This window comes from Mustela erminea, chromosome X (genome assembly GCF_009829155.1).
Source record: "Mustela erminea isolate mMusErm1 chromosome X, mMusErm1.Pri, whole genome shotgun sequence".
In the NCBI taxonomy this organism is placed as follows: Eukaryota; Metazoa; Chordata; class Mammalia; order Carnivora; family Mustelidae; genus Mustela; species Mustela erminea.
Window position 1 is genome coordinate 15,295,099 of NC_045635.1, and position 13,986 is coordinate 15,309,084.

Below are 13,986 nucleotides of genomic sequence, written 5' to 3' on the forward strand. Positions count from 1 at the left end.
GACAGAGACAAATTAAAAGTGACCTACCCTCTATGTACATACACCCACAAGCCCTGGTTAGGTATTAGGAATAAGGATCATTATTTCTTTTTAAGACTGGAAGAATATTTATGGTGACTCTTCCAGTGTGATGGGTGACTGCTAGTACCCAGCTCAGCCCCTGGCACACAACAGAGGCTCAAAAACACCTGTGGGATTCATAGGCGTTTGTCTTTGTCCTCAAAGGGGAATGCATTATGTATTTGTTACAACAGATGCAATTTCCCCCCAACCCCCAAAAGCTGGAGGATATTCAGTATGATCCCAACTATGTAAAACCAATGAAAAACAGATCAAATCACACGTAGGGAAAAAGATGGGAAAGAAATAGTCCAAAATGTTATCAGCAGTTATCTCTGGGATAAGACTATAGGTAAAATTTTTCCTTCATTAACGTTCACTTTTAACAACAGAGACTCATACAATTCAGGGAGCTTATGTTCCCTCTCCTTTCTCCCCAATGGTACTGTCAAGGACAAATGATTGCCAAGACAAGAGATGGTCTAGCCCTTGTCTACAAAGACTCCTTAAAGAACCTCCCTGACCCCAGGTGCCCCTGTGATCACCTGGTCCCACACCTGGAGCTCACCTGGGAACCAGGTGGGGGTGTGTGGAGTTCCAAATCCTAGACCAAGAGGCCCAAGCCTTGAGGGACCACCTGAGGAAGGGAAAGTACCATCCCCAAGTGACCTGTCCCCGGATGCTAAAGATCCAGGGGCATTCGGACAAGAAGGAACTGAGGATCCCCCCATCTTTCTGAGCCCTGATCCCACATGTCAAGAGCCAGACACAGGCTTTCGGCTGAAATTATCTTCTATCCAGGGCCAGAAGCAAGCCTATTTTGAAAACACAGTAGGTGTCGTTTAAAAAAGGTTCTGATCCTTCCAAGTAAGGAAGCTGCAGCTGGTGTTTTGACAGTGTTCAGACTGTGGGTGTGGAAGCGTTTTACAATGTCTATTTGTAAATGCTTTTCACTGTATTTATAGACTCTTACAATAATGCTAATGAATTTCAGTTCTGAAAAATACCAGAATTTCTGAAATTCTCCAAAGCACACGCTTGGAGTAGCTGACACCCAATGAGGCTGCAGCCCTCGATGGTTGGTCTCTGCTCTCCTCCAGTCTGCCCAACACATGGGTACCATTTTGGCAAAAAGGATGTTACTAAATTCAATGAGAAAAGAAAAATCTGATCCTTTTGGAATTTACTAGCTCCTGAGAGGGTTTATGTATGGTGAGTTTCTATGCCGTCAGCTGTTGAATAAAAAGAGAAAATAAAAGAAAGCAGGCATATCCCCATATAGCCAAAGATACCAGAACAAGATCGCCATTACTCCTTTCTGATTTTTAAATCAAAACAATGCTATTGTCTTGTATTTTTCTTAGCAGTTTTGGTTATGGACCCTTGAAACACCTGACTTGAACAGGCAACCAGCGCGAGGTCTCCTTGCTCTACTGGACAGGGAGCCTGAGCTGCAGACGACGGGGGAACTAGCTCAAGGACACTGGCAGGAGTGAGTGGAACCCACAATCACACAGAAGTGAGAGCTGTGCCTACTGCCTACTGAATGCCTATCCTGAGCCAGGCACCACGATAAACTCCTTTTGTCCGTTATTCAATTTTCACATCCATCCCTTCGAGTATCTGCTCTGCATGGAGGACATGAGGCCACATTGCCCAGAGCCCCCTTTGGTAAAGGGCTGGTTGCCCCTGCCACTGGGGGTGCTGCTGTCCTCTCCAGGGACCACCTCAGGTACAGAGAACCTCCTCAGCCAAGGCATGTCCTTTCTAGGGCAGCCCACACTCCACAGTATAAAAATCTTGGCCAGATCAGCCCAACACAGGACAACTCAGACAGGCCATGTCAGCCCCTCCCTGTGGAGTCGGCCAGGGCCTCAGTGAGCTGTTATCACAACTCGACTTCTCCCTCAGCCCAGCGCTGCTCCCTGCTCCCTTCCATGGGCACTACACCCTAAACAGAGGCGGCACACTAAATGCTGCCTCGGGGCCTGCTTCCTGACGATCCCCACCTGTGATGCCCTTTACTTTCATTACACAGATCAGGAAACGAAGGCTCAGTGACATGAAGTCACTAGCTAACAAAAGGTCACTAAAGTAGGGTCTAGATTTGAACCTACTAACTTTGACTCCAAAGCCCATGCTCTTGACCACTCTTCAAAGCTGCTTCCCTCAGTCTCTGGTCAGGGGGATGGTGAGTCATCGAGAAGGCTGGGCAGCCTGTGCCAATGCAGCTCACTGCCAGCTGGGTAAATCGCCTTTGTCCCCAAGTTAAAAAGCATTCCTAATAAACAAGAATCACACACTCAACCAGCCCAGAGGTGCCCACTCCGGCTGCTCAGACCCAAGACAGGAGACAGGGCGTGTACAGTTGGAAATGCAGAAGACGCGCCATGGGCATCCCTGGAGAACATGAGCTCGGCCAGTGGCATGGCCCAATTTAGCCCAAGTTGGGACAGTTAAGCCAAGACATGTGGTCTGGAAAAGGTGTTGAAGCACGCAGGAAGCCGAGGCAAGCAAATCAGCAAATAAATAAACGGACGGCAGGACTAACATTTGACTAACATTTAACTAATATTTGACTAACATCAAATACCACACCCGAGAGATCCATGACCCTTTTGGAGGTGAGTGGGGCTGAAGGGGAAAAGAGGGAATCCACAGACCCCCACTGAAGGAAAATCTCAAGTCCAGGTGAGGACTCTTTCTGGCAGACCTCCTGCCCACTCTCGAAAGGATCTATTACCTTGATGTAAATGTTTGGGCTCTAACTGCCTAAAAATTGTTACAGGGCAAAGAAAAAAGCTGAGAAGGAAAGGAAAGGAGAGGAAACAGAAATGGCCTGTCCTCATGCTCAGGAAACCGAGGCGCACCCTGTAAGTCCTGCTTTGTTTCCAGCTTTCATCCCACTCGGGAGGTGTCAACACATTTGGATGGTGGCAGATGTCAATGTAAAGCTCATAGAGAAATGACGTGAGTTACCCTGTCCTCTTTCTTGTTCCTTGTTTTTTTCCACCTTCTAATGTGAAACTACCCCACCTGACTGTGTACCTGCCTCGTCCTGGTCCAAATGTGCACCAAGGAAGTGAGGCCAAAGGAAGTGATCGCTTCCTGCCCACCTGCTTGTGACATCGCACACTTAGGCTCTGACCGCTAAAACTGGGTATGTGTTGCCCAGCTCAAGCCCCTATTTTACTACAGACAAGGGTCTTTGCTCCAAGGACAGCAGTTAGGTGCCCGGGGCCACACAGCTAATTAGTGGCAGAGCTGAAACCAGATGGATGCTTCTTGACATCCAGTCCGGTCTTTGCCCACCACAATTGGGATGGCAATAAACAAATGCGTAGCTGCATACGCATACAGGAGATTCTCTCCTGTTTCCAATAAGCAACTGTAAGAGGACTCTACCCATCTGTAAAGGTAGCAGATATGAAGCCAGTCCTTTAGGAGAGTTCCGCCCTGGGATGTCACTGTCCTGGGGAGGTAGAGTCCTTCTGTTGGGAAAGGACAAAATTGTAACAGCGGTAAGCCCAGTTTCCTTCAATCATCAGAGGGAGGGCAGGAGGAGGCGCCCTCCACTTTCTGAGAAATAAGGGTCCAAAGGTGCTACTGATATATGCGGGTCCCTACATACCTACCCGGCGGCCGAAGACATCCCAGGAATCACCAGCACTTTGACTGGAACCAGAGCGGCTTTGCTGGCAGCTCTCGCCTTGCACTGCGTCCTTGTTTGGATGCGTACAAACAAGCTTGGCTATTTATAGGTGGTGAAGACGCAGTGGAAGGTGATGGGACATTGCCCACTTAACTCGCCTCCAAATTTCTGTGCTCTGTGCAGACTCTGCAAGCGTGTGTGGGAACAGGCCTCTCTCCTGAGCCCATCCAAAGCACAAACCCACAACCCCCGAAAAGCAAAAGGAGGAGCACCTAGCAGACCTCATCTGCAAACCCACAGCTGGGCATCTCAGGGGGAAAGGGGCTTTAAAGATGCCAGGAAGAGGGGGAACTCATCTTCACCCAACTCAGAAAAGTTTGTGAGGTGCCGCTTGAGGGAATGTGTTCAAAGAGCGAGCCCATGAAGAAAGCATTGTCTGACCCAACCAGTACTGGGCCCGTGTGAGGCATTCGGTCTCCCACTGGTCCCTTGCCTGATCTGGACCACCACTGGCAGAACCATCAGTGTGCATCAAGGCCCAAGGCCTCTGGGCTGGGGCTAAAACCCCATCGTTACTGCTGGTTCTCACAGCAAGAAAGAAAAGTCATTTTAGGGGTGGCTGGAAGGAAGAGAGAAGGGTAGACACACGCGAAATGAGGCCAGCGAAGACTGCACACGTCCCTACAGTGTGAAAGGTCTGATCCCCCGTGCCGTATGGGAGTCTTCTGGTCCATAAATTATCTTCCCCTCCCTCAGTCATGGCCTTCCCTGAATCTCTAGCTGCTTCGCGGGGAGGTTGCTCATGCTTCCGCACCCTAGAGGCTTCTTGAGGTGCTGTCCGAGAGTGGCCATGTTTCCTCCCTCCCTCAGGGCTACAGCACAGGACCTGCCTGCCACCACGTGGAAGGCCCTCTCCCACCGAGGTCACCCAGGGAGCATCTCAAGGGAGGAGGAGAAGCACACACGGATTTGCCTCTCAAACGCCAGGCAGAGTCAGGGGCCTGAAGTGTGGCAGCTTGTTTAAATTTGCACACCTGGGCAAGGCGGGCCTCACTCGAGCACTCAGAAACCGAGATGCGGAGAGGTGCGCACCTTGTTCGAAGTCACCAGGTAGGGAGGTAGAGGAGTGGGCTGTCCGCCCTGCTGTGCCAGCTCCAAAGCAATGGGTGGGCAGTAGCCACGCCTAGCCTGGTTACCACAGTTAACTAACCCCTAGAAGAAGGCCCGGCCAGAAATACAGGTACTTGATGAATATCTGTAATGGATGGCCACACACACACACACACACACACACACACACACACCCACCCCTCTCATCACTGCATCCATCTACAAGCCCCCACTTTTCATCTTTTTTCCGTAGCCAAGTTTCTCACAAGCCAAGTCTACATAAGCTTGGCCACCTGCCCATTCTCTCTTCAGTTCGCGCCAGCTCTGTCTCTGGCTACCAACCACTGTATAGAAATTCCTGGACTGGGAGTGCCAGGGCCAACACTAGTGACCAAAGCTTGTGGATGCCCTTCAGTCTCCCGGGTGTACCTATGGTGTACCTCACAGCGTGGTCAGCTAACCTCCAGCAGCAGCAGCAGCACTGGGAGCTTGCTAGAAATGCAGGTTTTCAGGCCTTCACCCAGATCTAGTGAACTGGACACTTTGGGGAATAGAGAACTATGTTTTAACCAGCTTCCAGGTGATTCTAGTACACACTCAGGTGTGACATCCACCCAGCTCCATTTGCTCCATATTCCTTTCTTGTAGATTCCATGACAACACCATCTACCCTTTTTGAGGGTTCCTCATTCTTCCTCCACCCTATAAATAATACTGGCTCCACTCTCTCCTCTTCTCCCCCTGTAATCTCCTGGAGGGACCATTCCGCACTTGGAGTTACCAGCCATGAGCCAATGGCACGCACCTCTGTAACTACCAGCCAAGATCTTTCTCTTAAATTCTCCAAAGACATGGCTGGGTGTTGATTTGGGGAAAAGAAGGGAAACACTCAAACACCACGTGATGCACCACTAAGACTGTTTGAAAGGCATTTTGAATACTTGAGTAGTCCAAACTCAAAATGATGGCCAAAGCACCCAAATGCTTAAGCACCCCAAACGCTTGCACTAGCTACCTTTCTCTTCCTCCTTTTTGATCGATTGATGGATTAGTTTATACCTAGTAAGAGAGAAGAGGTGGGGAAGCGGGGGCGGGGCACACCCCTCACAGAGCTATTGAGACCCGGAAGCTTATTGCCTGTTCAGTTGTAACCCCAGGGGCTGGAGCAGCCAGGCTGCCTGTGTAAATCTAAAGAAAAATGAACTTCCATGTGGGTAAATTGGTCTCAAGAGAGACATCTGCCCTTCCCTAAGCACTGAGTTGATGTTTGGCATATAAATGTTTACTTAATCTTTGCCTCCAGCTCAACTGTCTCAGAGCTCCGCAGCCTCTTATCTCCCGGTGTGTCTCTGAAATCCAGCTTCCATCTTCATTACAAGTAAAAGCCTTGCAGTTCCACTGTCCTTCCCACTGGATATGGCGTTTCAGTTTCTGTGGTGGAGCCTTCAGCCCTTCCCAGGAAAAGTACCTCATGGGTAGACATTTAAAGCGATAGCCGTCTCTGAGTAGCATGAATCTGGGAAGTCACCAGGTCTCCTGCACGCAGCCTGGTGTCCGAGACTCAAATGCCCACCTTCTCACTGAGATCCCTCCTCCAACACATGCTTCCACATCTGAAGTCAACGCATGGTGCCCTCCGGGATGCTTGAGCCATGGTACCAATGCCCCCACATCTAGCACCTCCTCTCTAAACGGCCAACTACCACCCTGATCATGAAATCTTTCTAATCACTGGCCGTCTTCAACTCCCAGAATACACCGATGTTTATCTGGGAGGGCATCAGTTTCTAGAACGTCAGCCTCACCTCACTTTGGCTCTTGCCATCTTCCTGAGCCTATGACGGCCACCAATGCCAGCCCCGCCTTCCCCTGGTCCCTTCACTTATAACCTTCATTCACGTTCAGTCACCCAGATTCGTGGCCCCTCTCTCCGTGGTTAAGTTCATCTTCAGACCTACTGCGCCTCTGAAGCTGTGAGCACACACCTCCCCTTTCTGACCAACATCTCCTGTTCTTCCGGCTATCAGCTTTTCCCACTCCATGCTCGCTCACCTCTCCTCCTCCTGATGCCTTTCGGCTTCACTTCCTGCCCCTCCAGCCCAGACCTCCTGTCTACCACTCAGGGCCTCTGGAGCACCGGCCCTGCCAGCCCCGACCCTGCCAGTCCCCTGCCCCCTCTACTTGGAGAGCACACGCTGCTCCCTGCTGTCCACGGGAGGGCAGGCACCGGCCAAAACTCCCCTGCAGCTCGGAACAAAGGTTCTGCTCCAGCTTCCCTGCTATTTGGAAGAAAATGAAAAAAATATTACAAATTGGGGTACTTATGTTTGGGAGGATTAACAGACCTGTTCTAGCCTGCTTCTACCTCTTTCCCTATTGGGTTTATTCTTTTGAAGTCCCACACCTGTCTTGCCCCTCAGGTTTCTGGCTCGCTGCCTCCCACTGCATAGAATTACTAGAGCTCAGAGAAACCTGCTTCCCTCCAGCATTTCCTTGGATTTTTCTTTTTCTTTTTTTTTCTTTTGGACCATCTCCCAAGTTCCAGGACCTCCTTTTATAGGGCTCATGTTTATTACACCAATAATACACATTATTGGACATATAATATCACATGTTCATGTGTGTATACACACATACAAAAAGGTTTAGGTACGTTCTGTCAATTGAAACATTTTTATGATCAAATATCAAAACAAGTGAGAAGGCTCTATACTTTCGAGCCTCCATTTTCTCAAGTGTGAAAATATGGGTGGACAGAATGCTTGCCCCCCCCCCCCGACTGGGCTGGACAAGATGAGCACTCTGGCTTCGCACACTGGGAAGTAATAACGAATGCATTGCCAAGGTGCAGGCCTGCAAATGAAGGGGGCACTTAGGGCCTAGTAGAATCTCCTCTCATCATTCAGTTGTTTTGTTTTTTGTTTGTTTGTTTTTTTTAAGAGCTAGGGAGGCAGGGGAAGGAGCAGAGGGACAGAGAGTATCTTAAGCAGGCTCCATGCCCAGGGCAGAGCTTGAAGTGGGGCTCAATCCCATGATCCTAAGGTTGTGATCTGAGTCAAAATCAAGAGTCAGACACTTAAATGACTGAACCATCCAGGCACTCCAATCATTCAATTTTAAAATCAACTCTGGTACTAATTTTTTTTAACAGTCTTTTTTTTTTTTTCCTGTTATAATTCCATCTTAACTTACTTTCTGGAAATTGGAAGAATATTCTTACCAATGGTTAAGTATGTTAATGGCATGCTTCCACTTGCTCTGGCTGGACACAAAACTATGCAAGGGCGTCATTCTACTTCTCCCAGATGTGGTTCCTGGAAACCGACCTGCGGCTGAGCCCCAGGATTAGAGATCCAGAACAGTGCCTTGCACACAGTGGCCCCTCAATACATTTCTGTTAAGCAAATGTATCAAAAAATGACTCCCCTCTTCTTAAACTTGTGCATTTCTTCATTCTAAAAGATATGACTTCCTATTTAAATGGAAAGAAACCAACCTCTCCTGGAAGCCACATTTGGTAGGAGGTTTCTGGCTGGTGAGAACAAATAATGACCGTGTGTCCATGTGTTCAATTCTCTGTCCACCATCCAGTCAGGCAAATCCTAGAGAGGATTTGGCTTCCTACAGTAGATAATACTTTCTCTTTGGAGGACCCATGACGCAAAACTGTCTGAGCGTTGCTAACATTCCTACCTCAACCAATTGGGCGGAACAAAACCAAGTTCATAAACCGATATAAGGGCTGGTTGTCCAATGTAACTGCTTAGCAAAAAATATGAAACGCGCGAGGCACTGAGAAATAGTAAGACTTTCTGTGATCTTCTTCAATTTTGTAACGTTGGAATCCATGGCACGCTAGGTACAGAACATGGGACCCACATGGTGCAGAGCTTGTACAGGGCCTGGGAAGGATGATGGGAGAGGCAAAAGTGAACAAAATGTCAGCACTGGCACCTCCCTGCCTTTGTAGGAACCATGGCATTCAACAAGTGTGTTATATGAGCCACTACCATATGCTCAACCCTGTAGAGCATGTGGAGATGACAAAACACACTCCTGATCTGCTTTAAATCTGGTAAAGGAGTCCGGGGGTGTGAGCATCCCAAGTGGCACAGCATGGGGCCCCACACTAGGCTAAACACGGGGTGCCAGGCTTTTGGAAGAGAGAGCAATCCTGAGGCATAAGGGACAGCTTCCAGAAGCTGTATGTGCTAAGTGGGCTCTGAAATCGGGGAGCATTAATAGGTGCATGAGAGGCAGCCAGGGAAGGGGAGGGCACTGTCAAAAACTTGGGATAATCGAGACCAGGGGTTCTCGAAGTGTGGACATAGGCCAGCAGCTTGGAGATTGCAACCCGGAGCTTGATGGAAATGTAAGTTCCCAGGCCCAACCTGAGAACTACCAAGTCAGCAACAGTGTGGGCGGGGCCCAGCGATCTGTTTGAACATGTTCTCCAGGTGATTCTGACCCACACTCGAAATTGAGAGCCTGCTCTAACCACCAAGTTAGAGTAGGCACTGGGCTCCCTTCAGACGGCTGAGCAAGCAGCCAAAGGAGGTATTGGTTTCCCAAATGCTCCCAGCCTTGCCTGCGTCTGCCACTTCCTAGGATTGTTGGGAAGGAAGCTAGGGCCTCTCCTCCCTTGTCCCATTTCTGCAAACCCTATGTTCTGAGGGCTGGGCCACCATGGGCTAAGTGGGAGACCACCCAGGTGACGAACAGTTACATTTCCCACTGGCTTATATACACAGCCCTCCTCATGCATCTTCCCCAGCGAGCCATACCTCTAACGGACAAGTGGATGATGAGAGAGTTGGAGGTGAAGAACAGCTAGACAGAGGACAGATGCGGAGGGGGCTTCTGGGAGTCCAGAAGGTCCCAGTTACAATTCACTTTCCCCTTGCATTCAGGTCCAACTGGGGCACACAAAGCCTGTACCTATCCCACAATGAGACGGTTGAGAACAACCTTTGAAGGCAAAGAAGTCATTGGAATTGCACTTCTCTTCAGATCAGATTAGAACAGGAATATTCTGGAAATTGTTACTGACTTCAGGGAAATGACTGTAGCCCCTAGAAGACTAACAGAATTTGGCAGAGCGTGCCTTCCCTTCCCCTTTCACCCACCAGAAAGAGATGCACAACCTTTGCTCTCCAGTCTCTCTGTGTAGCTCATACTTTCTTCAGAAGCACTTTGGTTTACATAACTGTTTTCTTCTGGAGTGCTAGCTGCTGGGCCAGCCATGCTACTGAGCCCTGGGCTGAGGTCACCGGGGCGGTCACATGGCCCTGTCTTGCGCATATGCACACAGGCTTCTATCTGTCCGCGGAAGAGGGCACGACATGTAGGGCCTGACCTGCTCAACAGTGGCCCTGGTCCCATGAGTCTCCCTATGGGCCATCACATGGGGGCAGTTGTTTGGGCCTTGGGAGCTGTTCACAGAACGACGCGGGCGAGCCAGCTGCCACTCCGATGGGCCCGCCCGCACTGAGGTCACTGGCTGCATGTTCAGCTGGGGAGCTGGTCTCCTGCACTTGGGCCATTGTGCGTCTACCACAGCCGGCGGAGCTTCTGACGTGGCTCAGCCACTCACAGAGCTACCTGCTCCTACATCTGGGCAAGGGCGGTGGCGGGGTTTGTATTAAGAGTGAACGGGTCCTGCTACCACATGGATGAACCTTGGGGCTATCAGGGTAAGTGAAATCAGCCAGTTAAACAGACAGATTCTATGTGGTTCCACTTACATGAGGCATCTAGAAGAATCAAATTCACAGAGGTAGAAAGCACAGTTGGTCCTTGAACAACACAGGTTTCAACTGTGTGGGTCCACTTATATGTGGATTTTCTTCAATGAATACAGGCCAGTACTGCAAAATCTAATTTCTCTTCCTTATGATTGTCTTAATAATGTTTTCTTTTCTCTAGCCGACTTTATTGTAAGAATATAGTCTATAATACATAGAACATATAAACTATGTGTTAGTCGACTCTTTTTTTTTTTAAGATTTTATTTATTTATCTGACAGAGAGAGATCACAAGCAGATGGAGAGGCAGGCAGAGAGAGAGATAGAGGGAAGCAGGCTCCCAGCTGAGCAGAGAGCCCGATGCGGGACTCGATCCCAGGACCCTGAGACCATGACCTGAGCCGAAGGCAGCGGCCCAACCCACTGAGCCACCCAGGCGCCCCGTTAGTCGACTCTTTACATTGGTAAAGCTTCTGGTCAACAGTAAGCTATTAGCAGTGAAGCTTCGGGGAGGGGGGCACAGTTGTACACAGATTTTCAACTGCATGGGGGTCAGTACCCCTTACCCTGCGTATTCGAAGGTCAATTGTACACTGGTGGTTGGCAGGGGCTAGGCAAGTGGGAAGGGGAGTTGGTGCTTAATGGGTACAGAGTTTCAGTTCTGCAAGATGGAAAGAGGTCTGTGGTTGCATGCGGGTGTTTGCCCCACAATGCAGATGTCCCTGATGTCACTGAACTGCACACTGACTAATGGCTAAGGAGGTCAATTTTATGTCACGATTTAAACCTTGTTTCCTAAGAAGTAAATGAGCCCCACACTGGGTGTAGAGATTACTTAAAAATTAAATCTTAAAAAAAGAAAGAATGACAATGGAACTAACGTTGATTTACAAGCATGAGGTTACTGGGGATTGTCGTGTTCCATCCTTTTGTCTGCATTCCATTATCATCCCCAATTTATAGGCAGAAAAAGTAAGGTCTCGGAGAGGGGCAGTGACATGCCAAGGCCCGCCCACCTATGAGCAAGATGAGATGCAAACCAGGAAGCCTGCTGACCCCAGCCCGAGGGCGCTGAAGCCCCATGTGACTCACCAGGCAAACTTGGCTCGAAAGAACAAAAATCTGGTGAGTGACTGTGTGCTGACAGGTACATGGCAAGACCTCCAAGCCAAGAGCTTGCTCTGCTGTATGACACCAACACACATAATACACACATACTAGGAGAAAGTTCTGGCAGTTAACTCGGGGAACGAACACAACCCTTCTTTGCTCCGTGGTGGGCAGCTCAGGCCCTGGAGCACAATTTCCAACTCTGACTCCCCACTCCCGACCTGTGTGCCCAGCCAGCCAGCGAACAAATGTGAGTTGTGCCAGGCACACCTCAGAACCTCTGCCTGAGCAAAGCATGTCCCTTGCCTTTGAGGGTGTCTCACAGTTTGGAGACACGTACACTAAGACAATATTCGCCAATGACGGGTCCTCGGTGCCACAATAGGGCTGCGCAGTCCAGGGCCAAGGGAGCCTGGGGCTGGGGCAAGAGGCACCGCAGAGCAGGGAGAGGGTCAGGGCATGGAGCTCCCAGGGAGTGGTGCGCACCTGAGGCCACGGGGACATCCAAGGATGATGGGGGTCGTGATACCCACATGTCCAGTCTGAAGGGCAGCTGGCATGCCCTCAAGAAGCTCAGGGAAAACCCTTCCGTGTGAGCAGAGCCTACATGCAAGATACCTGATTCCCATCTGCTCAGCCTAAAACCCACACTGTGCCTCCCGGCCTCGAACCCACTTCTGCCCAAGCACAGAAGAAGCAAGAACAGAAGTAGCTGGAGTCTTCAGACAGCTTTGCTAGAAGGTGGAAGGGCAGCTCCGTCCCCTCTCCCTCTGCTGGCCGCACTCGAGGTCCCTCTCCTGTGGCCCGCGGCCAACCCTCACCCGCCCCCGGTGGCAAGAGCAGAGCAGTACCTGGTGTGGGTCAGGGGACCCACTGGTCGTTCAGGCCTCCTGGGGGGCAGCGCACCGGGTCTGCTGAGAGAATTGGTCTTGGGTGGCCGCGGCTTTTTGGGCGGTATGGCAGGAACAGAGGGCTTCTGTAAATCCAGTTTTGGCTCTCTCTCTGGTCTTTCTTTAAGTCATTGTTTAAAAAGCATAAAGAAGACAGGGAGATCTAGCGTAAGTGACAGTACTTAGGGGCAGACTGCTCGTTTCCTGTATTTAAAAAAAAAAAAATCACTGAGGCTACTTGCAAAGGTGAAGTTGGAGGGTGAAGAGCATTATTTTTTTTTAATTTCTATTTATTCATGTATTTTTAGAGGCTTCTTTATTTTTTTGGTCAAGTTAGGAAAATCCCCTCTCCAGCTGCAGCCCACTGTTGGCCTTTGCCTGTGCTGGCCTGGAGGGCCCTTCCGGCCACTGCCCACCCGTGGTGAGCTCCCACAGATCCTTTCTCAGGCCTACTCATTGGCCTGGCTGAACCAGGACACTGTCACACTCCCTTCTCAACAGCCGAACCTACCCTCAGAGGCAGACTTTCTTACTCCCTCATCTGAGCCCAGAAAGGCAGCCCTTCATAAATGCGTTCCACTTGGCTACTTTCCGGGAGTGTATATGCCTGGCAGAGCCTGTAGGCCGTCAGTCCCCCAGGGCGGGGCCCATGTCTGGTTGTCCCTCTAGAGCCGATCCAGTGCCCGGCACATAGCAGGTGCTCAGCAAATGGTTGATGAGTTTGGTCAAGAACCCACACGACCTGCTGGGTGTGAGGAGGCAAGAAGCCTGATGCCTCTCAGGTCAGCCTGTGTAAAGGGGCCATGAGCCAGTAAGTTGTGGCCGGGGGGGGGGGGGGCATCTCTGGGAATAAAGAACTAATTCTGGATTCTTTTTGTGTACAGTTTGAACTTGGAAGGTAAACTGGGATTTCACAGGTATTTGGTTTCCAAGGATTTAAGTCCGCTATTAGAATGAAGTTAAAGTCAGATCTGGCAGCCAACTAAGCAGTAGCGTGACTGACAGCTTCGTGTTTTCTGTCCCCAGTTAGCTGTGCCCCATGTGTGGCGTAAAAAGCACACATCCATGTTCTTCTTTATAAAGATGGAACTCCAAAGAGCTGCCCACTGGAGGACAGGCCTGTTCCCTATGTTCACTCGTAAGCTGGAACTCTGAAGAGTTCCTCTTGCAAACACACTCATATTGCTCAGGTGCCCAGGCTGATTGGCAAAGCATTAAAAAGCCCACCAGTTACTATACAGACACCACTGTGCTCACCCCCGCACTTCAGTAGGGGAATACGCTCCATCTGGGAATGCTGGGAGCTCACTCACTGTCCACGCGGACCAAAGGAGGAAGGGCTTGGCTCAGATGCAAAGGAGCGGAGACTCCTCCTGCTGGAATGTACTGGGGGGCGGCCTCTCTGGCGTGTGCTGAGCA

The 13,986-nt window shown here is 50.1% G+C and overlaps 1 protein-coding gene across 7 annotated transcripts in view; it reads right to left on the bottom strand.

Annotated features, from left to right (window-relative positions):
* The window catches only part of SH3KBP1 (SH3 domain containing kinase binding protein 1), a 337,564-nt gene that overhangs the window by 33,327 nt on the left and 290,251 nt on the right, over positions 1–13,986 (bottom strand). For all 7 annotated transcript variants that reach the window (XM_032331651.1, XM_032331653.1, XM_032331647.1 and 4 more), the window contains one exon: positions 12,529–12,688. In XM_032331651.1, the coding sequence (XP_032187542.1) occupies positions 12,529–12,688 (160 nt within the window). The remainder of the gene's footprint in view (positions 1–12,528; positions 12,689–13,986) is intronic.